This window comes from Copadichromis virginalis, linkage group LG18 (genome assembly GCF_057382275.1).
Source record: "Copadichromis virginalis isolate Kocher_CV1m ecotype Utaka linkage group LG18, C_Virginalis_male_GT1.1, whole genome shotgun sequence".
Taxonomy (NCBI): Eukaryota; Metazoa; Chordata; class Actinopteri; order Cichliformes; family Cichlidae; genus Copadichromis; species Copadichromis virginalis.
In genome coordinates this window covers 19,714,311-19,735,909 of record NC_140635.1, presented here as the reverse complement: position 1 = coordinate 19,735,909, position 21,599 = coordinate 19,714,311, and the positions used below count along the sequence as shown (strand labels likewise).

The following is a 21,599-nucleotide window of genomic DNA, read 5'->3' as shown; positions in this document are numbered from 1 at the left end:
CCGTCTCTGTCCTGCCTTTATTATCTGTTTTCACTCACAGGCTTTCCACAGCTGCTCAGTGAAAAGATCAGGTGGAAGAGGAAGGGGAAGCAATTTCCTAACAATTAGCTGCACTAAATTTTTAAAAGTTTTTAGCAGACGCGAGAAGCAACAGGAAACAATTTACAAGATAAACAGCGTTAAACGCAGAGTGCTCATCCGACCAGCAGAGCTCTAACAAACAAGAAATGAGACTCAAACGCGGTGAAGGCTATGGCGATTGATCACAACACATTCGATGAAACAACACAGGATCAGGTTTAATTGGAGAAACCAAACAACGTGGAGCCATTTAGGGTCAGAGCTTTTTTAAAAACAAGGCTCACCTATTAGTCAGTTTCTATTAGTTAACTGACATTAAATCCATTCATATTTTACTCATTTAGCAGTTACTCATATAGGCTGCACTTTGTCTACAATAGCCCTTCAAAAAGCTCCAAGACCCACAAAGTGCCATTCATTTAACAGTCAATAAACGCTGTGAAAGCCTTCAACTGCATGCTAGTGCCCCCCAGTGATCACTACTTGTCCAACACCTTAAAGACTAATCAATATTGAGGATTTTTTCACAGAAATTGTGCTTATTATATTAAAAACTGTAGTTTAGAGAGGAAGAAAGTATGTTGCATGGGATTTTGGAGAGTTAATAAAGTGCTTGTCCACCTCTGCCAATGAGCACAGCCATCAGCCTGTCACTTAAGACCGAAGAGAACAGGAAGAAGAGCAAGAGATGAGTCCGCCTAGCAAAGGCCAGGGCAGTTTTGTTGGATAAACGATCATTATCAGCTGAACTCTCTCCGCAGGCCAAGCAGCACAGCAGAAAGCCTGAAAAGGCCACAGCCATAGAAAAAAGGCAGAAAACCATTATCTACCATGTGTTTGCATAAATGCATCCCCAAGGGGTTTTTGTTCTAGTGCAAAGAAAGCACAGCAGCACTATGTTGATGAACAGGGGACACACACAATAACACGAACATCTGCGTAATCTAACGCAAAACAACACAACAGCTTTGCAACAAAACACAGCCTCTGCAAATCTAAACATTTAGTGTAAAGTGTTTCAGAGAGGAGCAAACTCAGAGGCTGATGTACTTTTTCTAGCTGCTGTAGTGTTATTAATGTTTCATACTCATGTTTTACCAGCTTGATATTGTAACCGATATTGTTTTCATCCAGAGAGCTTGCACCTGTCATCACTACAAAATGTGCTCCTGGAGATTCTCAGAGTACCGGGAACCTCCACAAATTGAGTTATGGCAGGTGTATCTCAGCCTATCTGTCTGTATTCAGATGTTGTCAACATTATAACATGGAAACTGTGCAAGATGAACTCCTGAAACTTTACAGCTGAGATAAAAAAAAAACCGTCATTTGAATCTCAGCCAGTTGCAGCGTGAGCGTATTTTCTGTATACGATGATGGAAGATTTTTAGGATTCTGCTCTTTGTCTATGTTAAGCTGACCTGGTTGAATGGAAGGCTCCATCACATCATGCTTTGTCTTTATGCTATCTTCTATTACAAGATATTACACTTGTCTGCACACTTTTACATGTAATGTTCTGATTATATCCTGTGACCACGGGAGGTAGATAAGCTGTTTCTGGTTATTATTTCATGCAGACTGCTGTTGCAAAATGAATTAAAATCTTTTTTTTTAAATGTTGTGGAAATTTGAAATAAACTGATGTACACAAACAGGCTGTAAAACTACAATACAGAGCGCAACAGCAGGCTGCAGGGCTTTTTGCAAAGAATAATAAAAGAATAAGGATAAGATATCTACGTGCCATTCTCACAGGATACAATAATCACAGGAGCATAAAATGCAAAAGATAACATTTTGAGATCTGTTTGTCTTGTAAAAGAGGATTAGCATGTCACTGTGGCCAAGATGTAAAATTTCCATTAAACTTGTATTACAAAGAAAAATGTTATTGTCTGACAAACATGTTTCAGCTTGTGGCCCGTGCAGCCTTTACTTGTATATTTGTGCTGAATATAGTAAAAAAAAAAAAGTATTTAGCCTATTTTAGACTTAATAGGAGAGACCTCTCAGCAGAGCTATACCCACCACTTTTTTTCCTGAGACAATTCAGGGATTTTAAAAATCACAGAACGATAAATGAAACAGAAATTCCACAATGAGCTTGTTCTGAGCAGGCATTTGTTTGTGTGCCATAAACACAGAATATACTTTAATAATTTTGTTGTACATGTAGAATGACAATAAAGTGCTATTTTATTCTATAGAAGAAGATAAAGAAGACATTTATCTTCAACCTCTGCCCTGCTATGACATGTCAGCCGGTGTCCCTGCCTGTTTACTGTTACAATCTTTTTTCTCCTCTGGGACAATAAAGGCTTTCTAAATCTAGTTAACGCATGAAAAATAGAAAGATTATAATGTAGTTTTTGTGAGTACATTTACAAAGCGACTCACTTTAAAACAAAAAACTGTAGACAAGAATTTATAGGAGTCGTTATAATGAAAACCAACGAGGAGCATAAAAAATAACAATGAAATAAGATAGAGAGCTTCTTTTTACTTCATGGAAAGCCTTCAGGAAGTTTTATGCAGCAACCCAAAAAAGACTGAGTTGACTTAGAAAATGCAAAAGCAAAGACAGGCTGAAAAATCCCGGGCACCTAAGGTAAAGACCTGAGTGATTTGAACAGCAGGGAGAGTGCAGATATCAAACTGCGGCTCACAAGACAGCAATATATCAGCAATCTTACTCTTTGTGATTTTAAAAAGCCTTAAAAGCAAAAGTTTTAAATCGAGTGTAGAACTTTGAGTGCAATGATGCACAAATGGGAATGGTACGATCTGATTCCCAACTGCGTGTTTAAATCCCTGAGACAGCTGGAGCTGAAGGCAAGTAATTTACTTATAGTTAATGGAGATGAGGAGAATTACAGCGTCCCAAACGAGAAGAAATAAAGACGTGGTGTATCTTATCAAGCGTAAGCTGGTCTCCTTAACTAAAGGAAAATATGGTTATAATTCGAAAGATTTTGGCTTGATTTTGGGTATCTTGTCTGAAGGGGAGAGGAATGTCTAAAGGGGACTTCAGGAATATATATAAAAAAAAATAAAAATTATTGTTTGCCACCATCTATTCAATGAAAACAAAACTTTTTGAACCGTATGTTTTAATCTGCTCATTATGCGCATTTCCAGTAAAACCCCATCAATCAGTGAGGGCGGCTGATTTAGGAACAAGCTGTTTCCACTCAGCTGACCTGCCAGCTGCCAGCATGCCCGGCTCAATCATCAGTCATGCCCCCAACGCCCTCCGGCCTGCCGTGACTCCTTCAGCTGTCCAACTGGCAGCACACCTGCCTCGCTTACTGTAAATACTGCTGTCCGCATCACAGTTCCTGCCTGCCATGCAGCAGCCACAAATCACAGGTTAAGGATAGAGATGCCGTGCGGGCAGCAGTTCATCACGGATCGTTACTGTACTTAAGGGTCATCAATTCAGTCCTGAGAAAACACGCCTCCATACAGAGTGATGAAAGGCACAGAAGTTTTCAAACTGTAGGCACAGGCAGTTTTTCACTGTCTGGACATTACAGAGTGGTAATTAACAAGTCTTCAAGTCTTTAATCAGATTCATTATTGGTCTTTTACCAAGAGAGGGCTTTCTGGGGGAAACAATTAATCTACTATTGTCTTGTCTTGAATTGGTTGGAGACATTAAAACACACAGGGAGAGAAAAAATTACATTAACTTTGAATGATTCCTTAGCCTCTGGACCTAATTCTTTGACCCTCATCAATACTTGATTGTTTTTCTGAGAAGGCTACCCCTCCAATAAACTCACTTGTTAACTTATGACAACAGCATCATTTGGTTCGCATTACTCCCTGACACTGAGCCTGTGGTGGTTTTTTAAACAAATATATTACGTGTTTAGCATTTTTAAAGCTGGAAACTTTCAAAGTTTTCATAATGTGCAGTCCTCTGCAGCAAGTTAAATTTGAAATGGCTATATTATAAATAGTATTAGTTTATTACCTATTACTTGCGTTTGCTTTTGCAAACTGACCTCTTGTTTTTTCCCCCTTATTGGCTGCTGGCATTTACACCAAATCCAATAAAGCATTAACAAGGTCAGCGCATCCTCCCACCACCTTGCTGATTCCTGTTGAATGCTGAAAACGTCAAGTTTTAGATTATGCAGAGAGCGCCTCCAAGACAGTTTCAGGTGAGACAATACTGTAAAAACAACCACTCGGGTCAATTTTGAGAAGCTTCCGGACCATGTTTCTCGTAAGAAGTGTCTTTTTGACATGAATTCAAACAGGTGAGTGTTTAATGAGTGGTTGTATCATTTGCATATGCGATGTTAAAATTTCAGAAAACTTGTTATACAAGAAATAATTGTCTTAATGTAAACAGTTGCTAGGAAACTGAAATTTGCAATGCATATAACATTTGTTTTTTCATACCCCGAGTCAGAAATGTCATAACACTGTGTCAGGCAGGAATGCAGGACTCCCAGGCAGGACTAAAGTCAAAAACACAGTCTTGGTGCTGCATTCAAAATGCAAAACTAAAACTAGGAAGAAACTGAGATATTACAAAACTATGAAACACTGAATGGCCAGAACACACAGCCAGAGGATGAGGGAGATCGTGAGAATGACAGAAGGGGACACAGACATATATACAGAATAGGGAATCAGTGAAGAGAGGAAACACCCGGGGAACACAGCTGAACACAGTCTGACTGATGAGGCAGGGGAAGCAGAAGAGAACATAATGCAGACAGGATGAGGGACTGACAAAATAAGAGACACACACTAAGACTCAAGCTGACTACATACAGAGCGCAAGGGCAAGAGCACAGAGAAATCAGATAGACACATAGAGACATGACTGGGAAACAAAGCCAAATAAACATTGAGACACGACTCACTGCACAGGGAGACACCTAATACTAACAAAGGAAACTAAACACAAGAGGACAGAGAAAACAGGAGAAGATGACAGAAACCTAACAGCTGGATAACAAAACAAAGAATACAAATATTAAACAGAGGGATCACAAGTATAGAAACTAGGAAGAGAATCTTACCCTCAGAATATTACATAAACCAGAATCAGAGGTCAAAACAAACAGGGTCACAGTTCAAGCTGAACCATCCAGTTTTATTCCAGTCTCTGCTCTGAAGGTTATATAAGGGTTTGTTCGTTTAACATCGAAATGTTAAATGATATATAGAACATTTTATTCCTAAACTTTTCACAGTGCAATGTCATAAAAAGGAATCAGAGCCTGGCTTTATTATACACTGTTGTACTCTGTTTACATGTCTTCCTAATAAAGTATATATATATATATATTTCATATATTTTTCATGCACAGCAAACCAAAGTATTTTGCTTTTGTGAACCTAAACAGCTGACAGCGCTCTGCTAGCTGCACATCAAAACTTTAAACCCATGAATTTCTCCTGAGGAAAAAAGATTATTGTGTCTCTGCAACACACCGCCGGGCAGTCTGGAGCAAGCTTCTCAGGAAATGCCTCCAAAAGGAAAAAAAGAAGATCTTTACACATCACTTTCTGACAAAAAGTAACTGCCTTGACGACTAAAACTGGACTCTTCCAGGAGAAAATTGCAACCCTGGAGAGAATTGTGGGAAACAGTTTTACAGCACTGAGGTTGCCAATAATGGAGGCGCACGATGCAATGCTAATTGAGTTCTCACACTAGATCTCAGTGGTCCATTTATAAGACACCCAGCAATGCTTTTTCCTGCAATACATATTTCTTATTATTACCATAAGAAATATCTCAAAAACTCCAAGAATACCCAAGTACTCTTAAAATCTGGTGTTTCTCTATTTAACTCTGCAGTTAAAATGTGAATACAGCCTTCCAGTGTTAAAGTCTGTAGACTGAAGGTCACGCATTCAAACGAAGCACAACTGTGCAAAACAAAATTCTGATTGAAGCAAAAAGAGTTTTGATTTTTGCTTTATGCGCATCTATCTCTAAGGCCCGAGCCTGCAAGTTATGCAGTAACAGGGCTCTAGAGTGCGACCAATTTTTCAGTGGTGCGACTAAAAAAAAATATTTGGTTGCACCTGTGCGACCAACTGTTCGGGTAGCAAAAAAAAAAAAAAAAATCTGCAACCTTCCCTGTGGTCAACAACAGACACACATTTTGCCCCTATCGTGGACTAAACCAATCAGAGGTAGTCAGGGGCGGGACCTCTCTGATTGGCCGTGGTCCAGTTGAAAATGTAGGTGGAAGTGGGAGGTGAGTAGCTTGAATAAAGCGATATCAATTCATTAAATCCTGAATCGACTTTTAAATATAACTGTGTTTTGCCAGAAACGCCAGATTCTCAGATTAAAGCTCACAAAACCATTTCAACAACAACCAAACAGCAAACGAGAGCAGGTACACGGATTCCACACAAAGACGTAAACACAGACCCGACGCATCAGAATCAACTTTGTCTTTCTCGGCTTTCTCACCCGACGGCCCGTAGACGGACACGCTGTCGGAGCTTAGCGATTCTGATGCGTCCGGTCTGCGCTGTGATTACGTCTTTTTGCGCTGATTCTGAGCTGCAGGTTTTGTCTCTCCAACCAAAATTCGCCGAGCCAGCAGCAAAAGAAGCAGCAAACTGCGCTTCACATTTGATCAATGTCGTCATGAATTTTGCTGTTTTGCTTCCACGACTATTGAAATCACACTTCATGCACAGCTAGCCCTCTCTCTCTCTCTCTCTGTGCTTCAAGAACAGTTTCCCGTCTCCAATCTCTGTTTTCTGTATTATTCATTCGCTTATTACCCACCAGTCTACCGTTGTTTACAGCGCTGTCGGCTGCTGTCTTTTTCTTTTCTTTTTTTCACTTAAATGACCTCGGACAAGAAAGCCTATTTTTTCTGTTACTCAATACTGAAGAAATTTAAACTTTATATGCAGAACATTGTAGAATATTTTTAAGGTTATCTGCTATAAAAAGCCAGACCAGGAAAATCTCCTTCATGTTTTTCTGTGTTTTATTCTCAGTTACTTTCACACAAAGGCATCTGCTGTGATGTTCACAATTCTGATGAAGTCAGTACTGATAAATCATCAGAATTATAATATTTCTGACTGTCTGAGGCTAAGTTGAATTGAATCGGGACTTTGAAAACCGGAATCGAATGGATTATAGAAATCAGTGATGATACCCAGCCCTAGTGAGCAGCCTAGGCACGACAGAAGTGGATGTAGCTGTAATAGGAAAAGAACTATTGATAACTTTTCTGTTAAGTTAAGGCCTGATCCTTCTGAAATTCATAGCCAGTGCTCTGACACGGTGTCATCAATCTTTGGATGCTGAAAAAGCACAGTGTATCCAGAAAAACACATTATATTATATAAATTATTATAAAATTTGTGTACGCCTAACTTTTGTGCCGGTACGCCTAACTTTAAAAAGTTAGGTGTACCGGTACGCCCATGGCAAAAAGTTAGTCTAGAGCCCTGCAGTAATAATAATGCATAATTCAAAACCATAGTTTGCCATTATTGTCTCCGGTAATATGGACCTATACAAGGCTGCGTCCTACAACGTGTGCAGCGCGGTCCGAAAGGCAAAGCGGAGCTACGGGGAAAAACTAGAGTCACAGCTACGACAGTGCGACTCTAGGAGCCTGTGGAAAGGACTGCGGACTATAACGGACTATAAACGACCAGCTTCTTCAATGATGAATGCCGATGCTTCACTGGCTGATGAGCTGAACACGTTTTATGCTCGCTTCGACGCCGCAGCAATTAAAACAACAAACGGCTGCGCGCGCTCGGAGTGCACCAGTGAAGAAAATGCATTCGTCATCACAGAGCATGCCGTGAGGAACACCTTCAGGAGGGTGAACACCAGGAAGGCAGCAGGACCAGATGCAATCCCTGGCCGGGTCCTTAGAGCCTGCGCTGATCAACTAGCACCGGTGTTCACGGAGATCTTCAACCTCTCCCTGGCCCAAGCTGTGGTTCCCACGTGCTTCAAACGGTCCATTATTGTCCCTGTTCCAAAGAAACAACAGCCCGCTTGCCACAATGACTACCGTCCAGTAGCACTGACTTCAATTGTGATGAAGTGTTTTGAAAGACTGATGAGAGATCACATCACTTCTTCACTTCCTGCCACCATCGACTCACTTCAGTTTGCTTACCGGACTAATCGTTCCACAGACGATGCCATATCTCACCTGCTCCACACATCCCTGAGTCACCTGGACACTGGCAGAGGGAATTATGTTAGGATGCTGTTCGTGGACTACAGTTCAGCATTCAACACAATAATTCCCTCTAAGCTTTTCACCAAGTTGACGGATCTAGGACTCAGCTCATCACTGTGTCAGTGGATCCTCAACTTCCTCACAGACAGACCCCAATCAGTGAGGGTAGGAAAACAAGTCTCCCCCTCCATCTCACTCAGCACTGGAGTGCCTCAGGGCTGTGTTTTAAGCCCCCTGCTGTACTCACTGTACACTTATGACTGTGTAGCCACATCCGACACCACCTCCATTGTCAAGTTTGCTGACGACACTGCTGTTGTGGGCCTGATCTCCGACAACATCGAGACGGCCTACCTGGAGGAGATTAGGAACCTGGAGACCTGGTGCCAGGAGAATAACCTCCTCCTAAACATCAGCAAGACTAAGGAGCTGATCGTGGACTTCACTACAAAGCAGGCGAGGAATTACAAACCCCTCATCATCAGTGGCACGCCAGTGGAGAGAGTGGACAGTTTCCGATACCTGGGTGTCCACATCACTCAGGACCTGTCATGGTCCTGTCACATCAACACCCTGGTTAAGAAAGCCCGTCAGCGTCTCTTCTTCCTCAGAAGACTTAGAGACTTCCATCTGCCACTGAAGGTGCTCAAGAACTTCTACTCCTGCACCATTGAGAGCGTCCTGACGTCAAACATCTGCAACTGGTTTGGGAACAGCACCAAGCTGTTAGGTGAGGCTGTGTGCAGGCAGGAATAGGACCCAAGGTGCAGACTCTGGAGACAGACGTGAACTCAAAAAGGCTTTAATGCTGAACGCAACATGACATAACTAGAAAAACTCAAAATAAACTTACACCGGTGGACAAACAAAACAAGGAGCCAGAAACAACAAAACAAAAAAAAGTGCAAAACACTGGAGCCCGGAAAACAACAGAACAAAACACAGAAACAAAGTCCAAAACAACAGCACCAAGGCCCAGGCAAAGTCCAAAAGCAAACAAACAAAAGAGCTCACGAAAGGCGCAGAGGCCCAGGCAATAGTCTCAAAAAAGTTCAGGGGGCCGGCCCGGAGGCTGACGGCACAACAGTCCAAACCCGGGTAGGTCAGGGGGGCGGCCCGGAGGCTGATGGTCCAAGAGCCCAGAAAACAGTTCAGGAGGCCGGCCGGGCGGGAGGCACCGACGGCGGCAGAGCAGGTCAGGAGGCCGGCCGGGCGGGAGGCACCGACGGCGGCGTAGTTCAGGGGGCTGTCCATGACGGCAATGACGTCCAGTCATCGGCCGGACAGGACGTGCAGGACGAGCAGGCCGAGCAGGACGTGCAGGAACAGACAGCATGGAGACCTCAGGAGCAGACGAAGCTGAACACTCGGAGACTGGACCAGGCGGAGCTGCAGAGGCCGAAGCCGGACCAGGCGAAGCACAGGCTGAGGCAGAAGTTGGACCAGGCGTAGCAGAGGCAGAGGCAGAAGTTGGACCAGGCGTAGCAGAGGCAGAGGCAGAAGTTGGACCAGGCGTAGCAGAGGCAGAGGCTAATGGCGGCTGGACGGGCTCCTCGGGCCCTCCAGCTGACGTGGCAGACGGCTGAACAGGCTCCTCGGGCCCTCCAGCTGACGTGGCAGACGGCTGAACAGGCTCCTCGGGCCCTCCAGCTGACGTGGCAGACGGCTGAACAGGCTCCTCGGACCCTCCAGCAGAGACAGGAGGCTGAACGGGCCCCTCGGATCCTCCAGCAGGAAGAGAAGGCTGAAGCGATTCCTCGGACCCTCCAGCGGAGACAGGTGGCTGAAGCGATCCCTCGGACCCTCCAGCGGAGACAGGTGGCTGAAGCGATCCCTCGGACCCTCCAGCGGAGACAGGTGGCTGAAGCGATCCCTCGGACCCTCCAGCGGAGACAGGTGGCTGAACGGATGACCGAGGAGAGGAGCGACGGTGGTGTCGCTTCCTTTTAGACGAGGGAACAGGAACCAGTGGAGAAACGGAGACCTCCTCCTCATCCTCCGACCACACAGCCGCCAGGAAAAAGGCAGGCGAACGGACAGGCGAACAAGGTCCCAGCTGGCGTGAGGAAGGGGAGGAAGCCTGCAGTGGCGATGAAGCAGAGTGTGCGTTGTCCTGCGGCAGCGGTGGGGAAGATGTAGTGAGGGAGAGAGCAAGCTCACTAGCCCTGACTTGCTCTCTCCAGGCAGTAATGGTGTTCCCCAACTCAGTGTCTCTAGCAAACTGGCTAAGCCGGGGATTATGCCGAATGATGGCCTCCACCGCGCTCAGCCCCACTGCCATGGTCTTTAAATCCGGGGACTGGGCGATGCGGTCGAGCAGGCGCACCAGCCGCTCCATCTCGCCGTTGAACTCAAAGAAAAAGGAGTCTGCAGGGTCCATGTTCTGGTCGCGATCTTCTGTTAGGTGAGGCTGTGTGCAGGCAGGAATAGGACCCAAGGTGCAGACTCTGGAGACAGACGTGAACTCAAAAAGGCTTTAATGCTGAACGCAACATGACATAACTAGAAAAACTCAAAATAAACTTACACCGGTGGACAGGCAAAACACACAGCAAAATAAACGGTAGATCGCGACACAGACACAGAGAAACACTGGGCTTAAATACACAGAGGGAGTAATCAGGGAATGAATAACAGGAGGGAAATACAGCTGGGGCAAATCAGAACTGACGAGACAAAAGGAAGCGTAAACTGAACACACTAAGACAGAGACCTTCAAAGTAAAACAGGAAACACATAACATAGACTCACATGCAGGCACTACAGAGGGAACAGAGACGTGGGACCAGGGCAGACACAAACACTGACTGAACACGGGGATATAGGAACTAAGGATACATAGAGACGCGAACTAGACAAGGGGATGCAGGTGATAGGGGAGACAGAGCAACTAAAGAAGACAGAGACATAAGCCATAAGACGGAACTCAAAGAAACCAAAAACTAGAATTTATAAATAATAACATTAACTCAAAAACCCTGGGTCGACGACCCAGGCATCCTAACACAAGCAGGACAGACGAGATCTGCAAAGGGTGGTGCGCTCGGCAGAACGCATCATTCAATCAGAGCTCCCTGACCTGCTGTCCATCTACACCAAGCGGTGCAAGTCCAAAGCTAGGAAGATTATGATGGACCTCTCCCATCCCAACAATGGACTCTTCTCACTGTTGAGGTCTGGGAAGCGCTTCCGCTCCCTTAAGGCCAAAACAGAGAGAATGAGGAGGAGCTTCTTCCCCCAGGCTATTCGGGCCCTGAACCAGGTGTAGGACTGGACTCTCCCAAACACGTCACTATAAGACTGGACTCTCACACACGTCACCACACGCACCACCACACATTTCCTATAATCCTATAATTCCTATAATTTATAATCCTTATCTTTATAATCTCTTCTGCTATTTGCACATTCTTTACTGTAAATTCCTAAGTTAATTTGTAAATTTTTGTAGTAAATTGTAAATATTGTAAAACTTTTCTTCTGTCATTTAATGGTCGGGCATTGTACAGCTACAAGCATTTCACCCCCATGTCATACTGTGTATGGTTGTGTGTGTGTGACAAATAAAATTTGAATTTGAATTTGAATTTGAATTTGAATTTATTACATTTGTTTTTAGGTATCTTAGACACATCTGGAGCATTGTCATCAGTGTCTTAACCCGATATGTGAAAAGAGATCACAAGCGTTTCCCCTTTTATCACAGAGGCTTTTAGAGATTGTTCTAATTGTGGGGGGGGGGGGGGGGGGGGGGGAGAAAAGATGCATATATAGAGTTGAGATCTGTTAGGTGGATATGAGCAAGAAATGCAAGAAAACAACGTCAACAGAGCTGTTCATTAAGAGCAGCACAGAGGCATCTGGCATCTATAAAAGAAAGAGAGAGACGAGCGGGGTGAGTCAGCATGCATTTACAAAGCATTAACCCATCTGCTGATCCAGTCTTCGTAAAGCAGACTTACGAGCCTCGTGAACTTTATGTGTTCTCATCAATGACTTACATGAGGGTCGTAAAATTAAGAGACGAAAAAAAAAGTTCCAAGTTAATGTTGCATTTTGGCAAGTTGTTATAGAAATTTGCTGATGATAAAGTGCTGCAGCAAGGGCAGTAACAAGGGGAGTAGTAGCAATGTGTTTGGATAAGGGAGTTACAAATCATCGAATAAACAAAAGCTGCAGGTGTAAAATAGCCTCTTTGTTGGGGCCAAAAGGAAATGATAATGACGCACGCATGCAGCGTGGGATGAATAATATATCAGTGCTGTTCTGTTTGTCTTGAGAAAGGAATCCTAGAGATTCAGGGGGAAGTGATCAAAAGCAAATTAGGAGTATGTGCTTAATCTTTATCCATTCAAAGTTTTTATTATCAGACTGCTCCACATCTCCGGAAGCTTCTGATTACTAAAAAGAAGAAAAAAAAAAGAAAATTAGAATCTAGTTTAGTTTTTCATTATTTGCTCCTTCTTTCTTCATTAGTCTTCAGAGCCAAATTGGATATTTTACATACAAATACATACACCCACATGCTTTCACAGAGACTGAAAGCAAAGAAGATGACCACTATGAATAAGCAGAAAGCTTAACCAACTGAACAGTAGCCAATTCATTTGCAAATTTTTGCCTCCACATCTTTGGCAATAACATTTATTCCATTCACTTCCACTTCCATCATTGAGGCATTTTATTCTGAAATGTGCAGAAACATGCACACGCTGTCTGGCTTACCTTTGTTAGTATGCAGAAATTTGCAGTAAAAAAGCACCAGATTCTAAGTGCAGACAATGCGATGACAGTATTACTGCTGCATGTATTCTGCCTTAAAACAAAAGTACTGCAGTTTGTGTATCTGAGGTTTGGATGTGAGTGTGAATGGTCTTAAGAGCTTGAAAAAAGAAGGTGACTGGACTTCTTTGAGTTCTTTGACACCTCTGCGGATACGGAGAGATCCAGGCATTTAACCCCTATGGGGGTAGTCCTCTTCGGAGGTGGTCGCTGATCTACCGTTGATCATGCACATCATTACATTATGGCGTGTGATTGACTATTAATCTAATACTTTGCCCCACCCTATCGTGTGACCTATTGAGGTCACCTGACGCAAGTTGTGAGAGGGGTTGAACTGCATGCGAAGGGATTTCAAGACTGCATTGCAGGTGGCTGAGAGCTGGTGCTACCTCTGTTCAATGACGGTCGTTCAGAATGGAACAGTTGCCCTCTTTTACTCCTCTTTCAAACCATCTGTCTGTTCAGTCCAAAGTTTGAACAATCTCATCTTCGAAAGAGTGACCTTTGTCCTTTAGATGCAGATGTACACCTGAGTCTCGTCTCATCAGTGTAGTGTGAAAGGGCGTAACCCGTCTCTCTCAATGTCAGCTTAAATCCAGCCAGCCTGCAGCTCTACATCTAAAGTTATATCAATCACAATGCATCCTACACGAGGCGTGAATTTAACCCTAAACGACCAAGGTTATCTTCACTGTGCCCCTAGAAGAAAGGTCGGGGGACTCGCAGAGTAATAAGATTCAGCCGCTGTGATACTTCTGGGACACTGAATGACAAGCGCAGTGATGAGGGCAAAAACTCATGGGTTGTGTTTGCAGGAGTTTATCTGATAGTAGCAGTAGCATCTATAAAACAGAGAAAACGCAAAAATATTGTGACAGCCTGCACACTGTCAGCTCTCTGTCGAGCTCAGCCTCTCCAGGGACCAAAACCATTTGTGCCAAACTCGAAATCCTGTCAAAGCACATATAAGGCAACAAGCTAGTGACAAGGACAACACCCAAGGATGCCCGGCAAAATAAAGAGACGACAGACAGACTGTGTCTCTGTTGTTACCTCCTGCTTCCTGTGCCATGGCTTGAAAGTGAAACATATTGCACTGTTGAGCCCACACCTGTATGACGGTGTCATTAATGAATGCTGAACTGTTTCATGTGTCTGTTGAGGTCAGTAAGCATTTGATTAAAACTGGAAAAACGTATTAAAGGGACAGTTTTTCTTTTCTATTAAAGGAAGGAGGTTGTAAAGTTGAGCGGACGCTTAATCCAGAGCGAGCACACAGCGAAATGTTCAGCTTTGCCCTTTTCAGATTATCTCACTGTGCCCACAGTCGATTGCTACTAAAGGACACCATCGAGGTGGGGGTATAGCAAAAATGCTTCTTAGCAAAAAAGCTGATACTGCATGATGGGACTGAGGAAGCACTCTGTGCATTACAGTGCATCTTTTGCTTAACCACAATTAATGCCTATACACAGAGTGCCTTAAGAGATTTCTTTGCTGGACCCTGTGTGTCTGGTACTTCAGCTCGCTTCATGTAAAGTATGGCATCACGGGAAAAAACTATGTTGATCCGATAGAGTAATAAAAATGCCATAAACAGCAGTAACATTGACGTTGAAGTAACTAAAACAAAGTATGCTTAGTATAACTTTAAATAATCTGCAGTGTGGCGCAGATTAATCTGCACTTATCACAAAAAGTTGCCCTTCAGCCCTTCAGTGCTTAAATTTACAATACCAGACATTATCAGATGTGATGACTGTGATTTTTCTCCAAACTCATCCAATCTCAATAGCCACAACGTGGGCTATCATCTCAAGTGCTCATTATATCATCAGAATGGTTTAAAGCAAAATAAATACATTTTTAAAAAGCACTGACACGTTCCTCAACACTTTGTAATTTTCTTTGAACATGCCCATCGAGTGTTCCATAACTGACTGATTAAAAGCATAATTATAAATAAGAAACAAGACGTTAAACAAATTGAGCACTCACCCTCCACAGTCTCTCCACCCGCGACAACTTGCGTGTTTTCATCGTGGCGGAGAGGCGGAATATGTAGTGCCGGCGAGAGAAAGCAAGGACTGATGTGGATTTAAAGAGAGGCAGGGAATGATAACCTCATCATCAAAAAGACACACCTCACTTCTCATTGGGAATAAACCCACAGTCAGCATCTCTGGACTTTCACAATCCACGCATTAAGTTAAAGTGCGTGTGCACACAGTCGTTTGATGCCTGTGTGTGTGTGTTTGTGGGGGGGAGTGGGTGTGTTTTGGCACAGACTTTTTCCACCTGAAACACTGCCCTGCTTTCTCAAGTATAGATCACGTCATCAAGGAAACCCCAGGAAGGCAACGAGAACCTGACACCTCTGCAGACACGCCACAGGAGGTCCTGTCAGATTACTGGGTGGAGATCTGCAAGAACGGGGTGCTGCTGATGGCCGCGCTGAACCCTGGAACACAACCTCTTCAAAAGAGTGAAGGATGAAGCCAGAGAGCTCTGCCCCTTCACAACAATCAGCACTGAACCACTTACCTGGGCCATTAGCTACATTTTGCTGTTCAGCACAGATCAGCATTACACACCACATGCGGAGCTGAGCCACATTATGGTGCTTTTTACCCAGGGTTGTTTATCCTGTCTCCCCTCCGCTTTTCTCCCAGGAGCACTTTACCCGAAATACAGCCTTTCTCAATTGATAAAAGTGCAGCTCATACAGCTGCAGGCTGGTGCAGACTCCAATTCCTTGCAGTTTTGGGAGCTTACATGAACTAATAATGTCTCAGTGAAGCTAATGTGTGGTATGGTATTCACGCTATCTGTGCTCTCCGTCTAATGTGACACTTGTGGACTGTCTCCTGTTTAAGAAAGATTAAACAACAAATCAGGCAGAAAGTGTTTCTATAAAAGAAATACTCAAGAACTACAAATTTCTATGGAAATCTTACGGAAATCAAAAGAGGTTTTAACTCATTCACTGCCATTGACGTCTATAGACGTCAATTGAAAAACTTACGTTGACTGCCATTGACGTCTATAGACGTCAATTACGTTTTTCAATGGGAGGGGCTAGAATACAACCTCGGGCAGCTTGTCAGTGAATATCAGACTTGCATTCATGGTATGTAATGACAAAATCGACCTGCAAGCTCGTTTTCTCCCTTTTTTTGGTCAAAACAGGCATTTTTGGTGGAACCCACCTCTCTTCTACAGCTGATTACTAAAGAATGGAAAATGGTAGAAACAAGCTTTTTTTTTGGATGAAAGAAGAGAGTCTGTTCTTCATTTTGGTAGGTTCAGCGTTTATATGATCATAACACACAGTTTTCTGTGGCTCTTCAAAAATGAGTAAAAATGCTCAAAAACCCTGGCAGTGGGGAGTTACCTGATTTGAAAATGGCTGGCAGTGAATGAGTTAAAAGACAAGATTATCTTTAAATATGCATTCTTTTTTAACTGTAAAAATAAGATATGTGAGCTGGATTTAACAAAAATATACATCACTTTTACTTTTAAATCTACAGTTTTCAAGTTGAGCTTTTGAAAAGAAAACAAGAAAGAACTTGCTGTTGCTCAGGTGAGGGTGCATTCGGCAATGTTTGCCATGTTTCAAATTGAAAATATCACTTAGCGACTTCCATTAAGCCTTAATCACTCAGACATGAAGACCAGTCTGCAACTCCCTACCAACCTCCAGTCTGGCTGGCGAGTGGTTGCTGGCTGTTGCTACTGTAGGTGAAATCTGTCACAAAAGAGGGCTCTGCACCATAAAACTACTTGTGGTTGTTTTGGTTGCTATCAGACGCTCATTTGTCTGCAAATACCTGCTAACAAGCCACTGAGCGGCAGTTAAACTTGTAAAAGTTCAGCACAAACCAGAAACAGAGAAGGTTCATCTTTAAAGTTGTGCCTACACTGCAGGAACAAACACATTTCAAGAGACGCAACTTTTACCTTGAAGGCAAACATGCGCCATTTCTGGTGTGAGTTGGACACCTTACAATTTCATTGCTGCTTAAGGAGTAGTTGACAAGTCTTTGTAGACAAGTCAGCAACTTCCATACAAACTATAGTAATAGCTAAGGACTTCATTAAATTGATGTAATTGGAGATTATGGAATTTCAGGAGCGGGACCACGCCTCCAAACACGCTCCTTCCAGTTGTCATCTATATAGGTTCCCCCAGTTCTGCAAGCTGTTCACGTCCAAGCATTCACCTTTATCTACTAAAATACTGTCAGACCTAAAATGAGGACGTGGGTCCAGCTAGTGAATGATCAATTTAACGTAAGACAAACAAGAAATCTCCACTGGTTAGAAACCACTCACCAGCCAGTTGAGGAAAGATCATTTTTCCACAGCAACCAGTAGTTGCCAGGATATCACCAACCAGTCTCTGAAACGCGACAGGACAGCGTTGTTCCAAACCAAACAACACAAGCTGTACATGTACTTGAAATGAAGCTGGCAACTTTTCAGTAGAACTTTAGCGCTTTGTCGCAAAGCTTCTAACTACACAGAGCGCTAAATTCTTACATGGTGAAGATTAAACACATTTAACATCGTTGCTGTCTCTAAAAACTAGAAACTGTTTGATGGTTACTCTATATGTACCAAAGATGGGAGCTGTGAACTTTCTGACCGGTGTCAGCATAAGACATAAGCAGCTGAAAGATACAGTAAAGACAGACCGAGTCTCTTCAGTGAAGCTGATCATGTGGTATGTTTGTCTGAACATGTCAGCGCATCATGGTGTCTTCCTGAACATGTTCAGCAATAAAAACTCTGTAATCCCACGATGCAACAGGCAATCTGGTGAGGGGAGGAACATCAATCATCCCGGTTCGGCTTTCCCGTCTTTGGTGAGGTACGATTTGACAGGCTGCCAGCTCCAAAATAGCGAATCACTCAATAGCGCTCCCCGTTCTTTCCACCTCCGCTATACCAAACAATCATTATCTCCCCCATCTCTGTTCAGCTCCACATGAGCTCCACACTGAACATCATCACATAAGTCAGAGCCCAACTCCCAGCTCAGGGAAAAAAACACAATCTTCTCCCTTATCCCTGGAGCACCAGGCCTCATTCAGTAGTGATGTGCGATACCACTGATTTCATTTCCGATCCGATACCAAGTAATATTCAGTGTGGTATCGACGATACTGATCCGATACGATACTTTGCACAAAAACTTATTTTATTTATTGTATCTCAAAGTATAGCATCATAATGATTACAGGACATCAGATTTCTTGTTCTTATCACTTAATAATGCAGAGCTCATCATATAGAAATAGAAAAACTGAAGTCGTGCACTATTTGAACAGCTTGCCTGCCTGCATCACTAAAGGACTCCATGAGAGACGTCTGTCTCGCCCTAGCAGCACCTGTCCCTCTCCTCCTCTTCAGTTCACCTCAACATACGCTCGTCATATTCTGTGATATGATTTACTCTGAGGTGTTTGACAAGGTTAGTGATGTTGCCACAACCATACATGCCAACCCTGCTGATTTTTCCGGGAGAATCCCGAATTTCAGTGCCCCTCCCAAAAATCTCCCAGAGCCACCATTCTCCCGAATTTCTCCCGGACAACAAAATTGAAAAACCATATCGCAGAATTCATAGCGCGGCCCAGCCAATTCCAGTCTCCACCAATGGCGGCACTGACTTAGTTTTAATATTACTCTTATTTCTCTTTCTGGGTTGCAAATTTTTTTTTTTTTTTTTTAACATATTTTCAGGTGAGAATGTAGCTGTGTAAACTTCAAATATCTGAGCCGACCGACACATTGTCTTCAAACCCCCGCAGTCTTTCACTACTCGGGTTAAACATGATAAATAAGTCACTTTGATAACCTAGAAATGTTATTGTTTGGCTTTTTCAGCGTTTTATTTGTTAGTGAGTAAATCGGTTTGGCTGAGATTAAAGTTATTAGATTAGATTAAATTAAATTAAATTTAACTTTATTAATCCCTCGGGAGGGTTCCTCAGGGGTTTTCACACAGCTGAATAAACGTCAAACAGAAAACTAATTAAACAAAGTGTGAGACGGTTTACGTCAGCGCCCGGTTATATATTAGATAGCAAGGAGCAGACGGCAGTTTCACTGCACCGAGGGAGCTCGTGGCGTATACCCGGCTTTCTTTAGACCGCGAAGGCCGGGTCCTCAGGTGGAAGCAGCCTCTGAATTTGGACACCCCCGCTGTTTCCGGGCCGGCCAATAATAACGGTGACATTTAACGTATTTCATTCGATAAATGAACACTGTAAAATGTATTTATCAGCCATTGTTGTGAGTGCGCACGCCAAGGGGCTGCAAGACATTTATACAGCCGTATTTCGCACATGACTATGAAAGGCGGAAGAGGAAGTAGTTCCTTTGAATGTAGACAATCCGAATGTTATAGTTTCTTTCCACTGTGTTCCTGTTAATGATAAACTACAAATTTACCCTAAATTACTAAAATATCGATATTTTAATGTGAGAATCGATTCTAGAACATAAATGATTGGTATCGGAGGAATCGATATTTCAGGATCGATCCGCACATCACTATCATTCAGACTCCTGGCTTTGAGGAGCAGGAGGGAAATATTGACCGGAGATGCTGATGTGCGGCCAAAGCTCCGCCATACAGAATGTAGCTGACAGAGAAAAAGCTCCCGACGGTGACAATGACCTACATATGCCTGTAGGCAAGGGGTAAGTTAGCAGGTAGACACACTCGCACAACAAGCTACGGCTTCAGAAGATGCAGCAAACAACTCTGTGCTGAAACTGACCTGCAGCTTCCACGCTGAGATTTTCTAGCCAAAGTAACGAGGTATAAAACCCACCTTCATGGCAGGAGGGACAAAACTTTTCTCCCCTGTTGCTCGGCTCAAGAACAGAATGCACACAAAGGTCTGGCGAGGATGCGACATGGAAACCCTCATGTGTTATTCATCAGAAGACTAAACCAGAGCCCGGAGGCAGGAGAGAGCCCGCTTAGCTGCGGCATCATTTTGTGACTGAGCCAAGAGACTTTTATCACAGCAGACAGTTGGACTTGTTAAACAGGTGTGACTAACCAGATTCATAATAACAGGGTTGTTTTTTTTTTAGATGTTTCCATGCCAGGGTCCGGGCATTGTGGGTGCTGATTCAATAACTGGCATGTCTGAATGCACATTAGCGCTTGCTGATGCTATTAGTTATACATCTGCTTTTCAAGCGGTGACAGTCAAAGTGTTTGAGGTGAAAAGGGGTCTGTTACCCACACGGGGCACCGGAGGGGTATAGAAGCATTTAGTGAGTAATTAACCATCACAAAAAAATACACGAGCAGACCTGGTTCACAGAAATAGTTTACATAAATTAATATTTTAAACACACAGAAAGAAAGACATTTTTTTAAGTGCTTCGAAATTTTTACCATTTATCAGTTTTATCTGTTTCTTTACCAAACATCATTGTACAAACACAAGAGCATCAAACATAAGGCCCGGGGGCCAAAATAGGCCTGGCGAAGACTCTAATTGGGTCCACCACACAGCATTGGAACAAGTGAAGGACAGCATGGACTTTACAGTTTAGAGTTTTACAACTTTTCTTATTGATGAAGACCTCCCCCACAGCTATTTATACTACACCAAGGCAAGTAATAGATAAACAATTAAATGGCAGAAAAGTTTGTTTGTTTCTTTGTTTTTTACAATGTGACCACGGTAGGAAAACATAAAAAGGAAATTTTGGAATAATTAACAAAAAAGCTTCAGTTTTAAAATTAGAGGAAAGTCTGTGTGATTATCCGACAGAACTTTCCCTAATTTTGCACATTTATTTCTTACAATTTAAGCCCAAAGACTTAAATGTTTAGGTAAATTAAACTGATCTAGCTCATTTAATACCAAAGTGGGCTAAATGTGTTCCAAAGTGTGAAATGAGATTGCCACCCCTGCACAAGAGCTTTCAGTTTGAAGAAATAAAGAACAATTTATAGAAAACTGCATTTCATCCAATAGATGGAAACAATCCAAAACAAAATGACGTATGTCTTGTGGTCCTGTTGGTTTTCCCCTGTCTCTGCCATCATGCTGTCTTCGTGTCTCGGTGCTAGTCAGAAATCTTTTGTTACTCTCTACTTTGCTTTGAAGGTTAGTTTTCTCACGAGTCTCGCTCTAGTTTTGTTTCCTGCTCTTTTCCCTCCTGCGTGATTGTTTGTCCCGACCTCATTAGGTTCACCCCTGTCTTGTTTCCGCCTGTGTCGAAGCAACTGTCACCACTGCGTGGATACAGCTGGGTCCATAAGGATTTAAGGACAATGACATTTTTGTAATTTTGCATCTGTGCACCACCAGAGTGGATTCCAAATCAAACGGTCAACGTGCGAGGGAAGAGCTTTAACAAACTGGAATTACATCTTTATACATATCCTCATACATTTCCAGTGGCTCGTGATTAAATGCACAATTGACTGACAAGCGGTTTCATGGTCAGGTGAAGCCTGTTCCCTCATTATTTTTTCAC

General features: G+C 43.1%; 2 protein-coding genes across 5 annotated transcripts in view; both read right to left on the bottom strand.

Moving 5' to 3' along the window:
• LOC146687691 (A-type potassium channel modulatory protein DPP6-like) overlaps window positions 1-21,599 on the bottom strand; it is a 99,900-nt gene that overhangs the window by 51,884 nt on the left and 26,417 nt on the right. The gene's annotated exons all lie outside the window — the stretch shown is intronic.
• LOC146687692 (uncharacterized) lies at window positions 9,144-10,674 on the bottom strand. The gene is made up of 2 exons (XM_085439383.1): window positions 9,395-10,674; window positions 9,144-9,345 (listed from the first exon to the last, which is right to left on the bottom strand). The coding sequence occupies exons 1-2, from the start codon at window positions 10,672-10,674 to the stop codon at window positions 9,144-9,146; spliced, it is 1,482 nt and encodes a 493-aa protein (XP_085295509.1).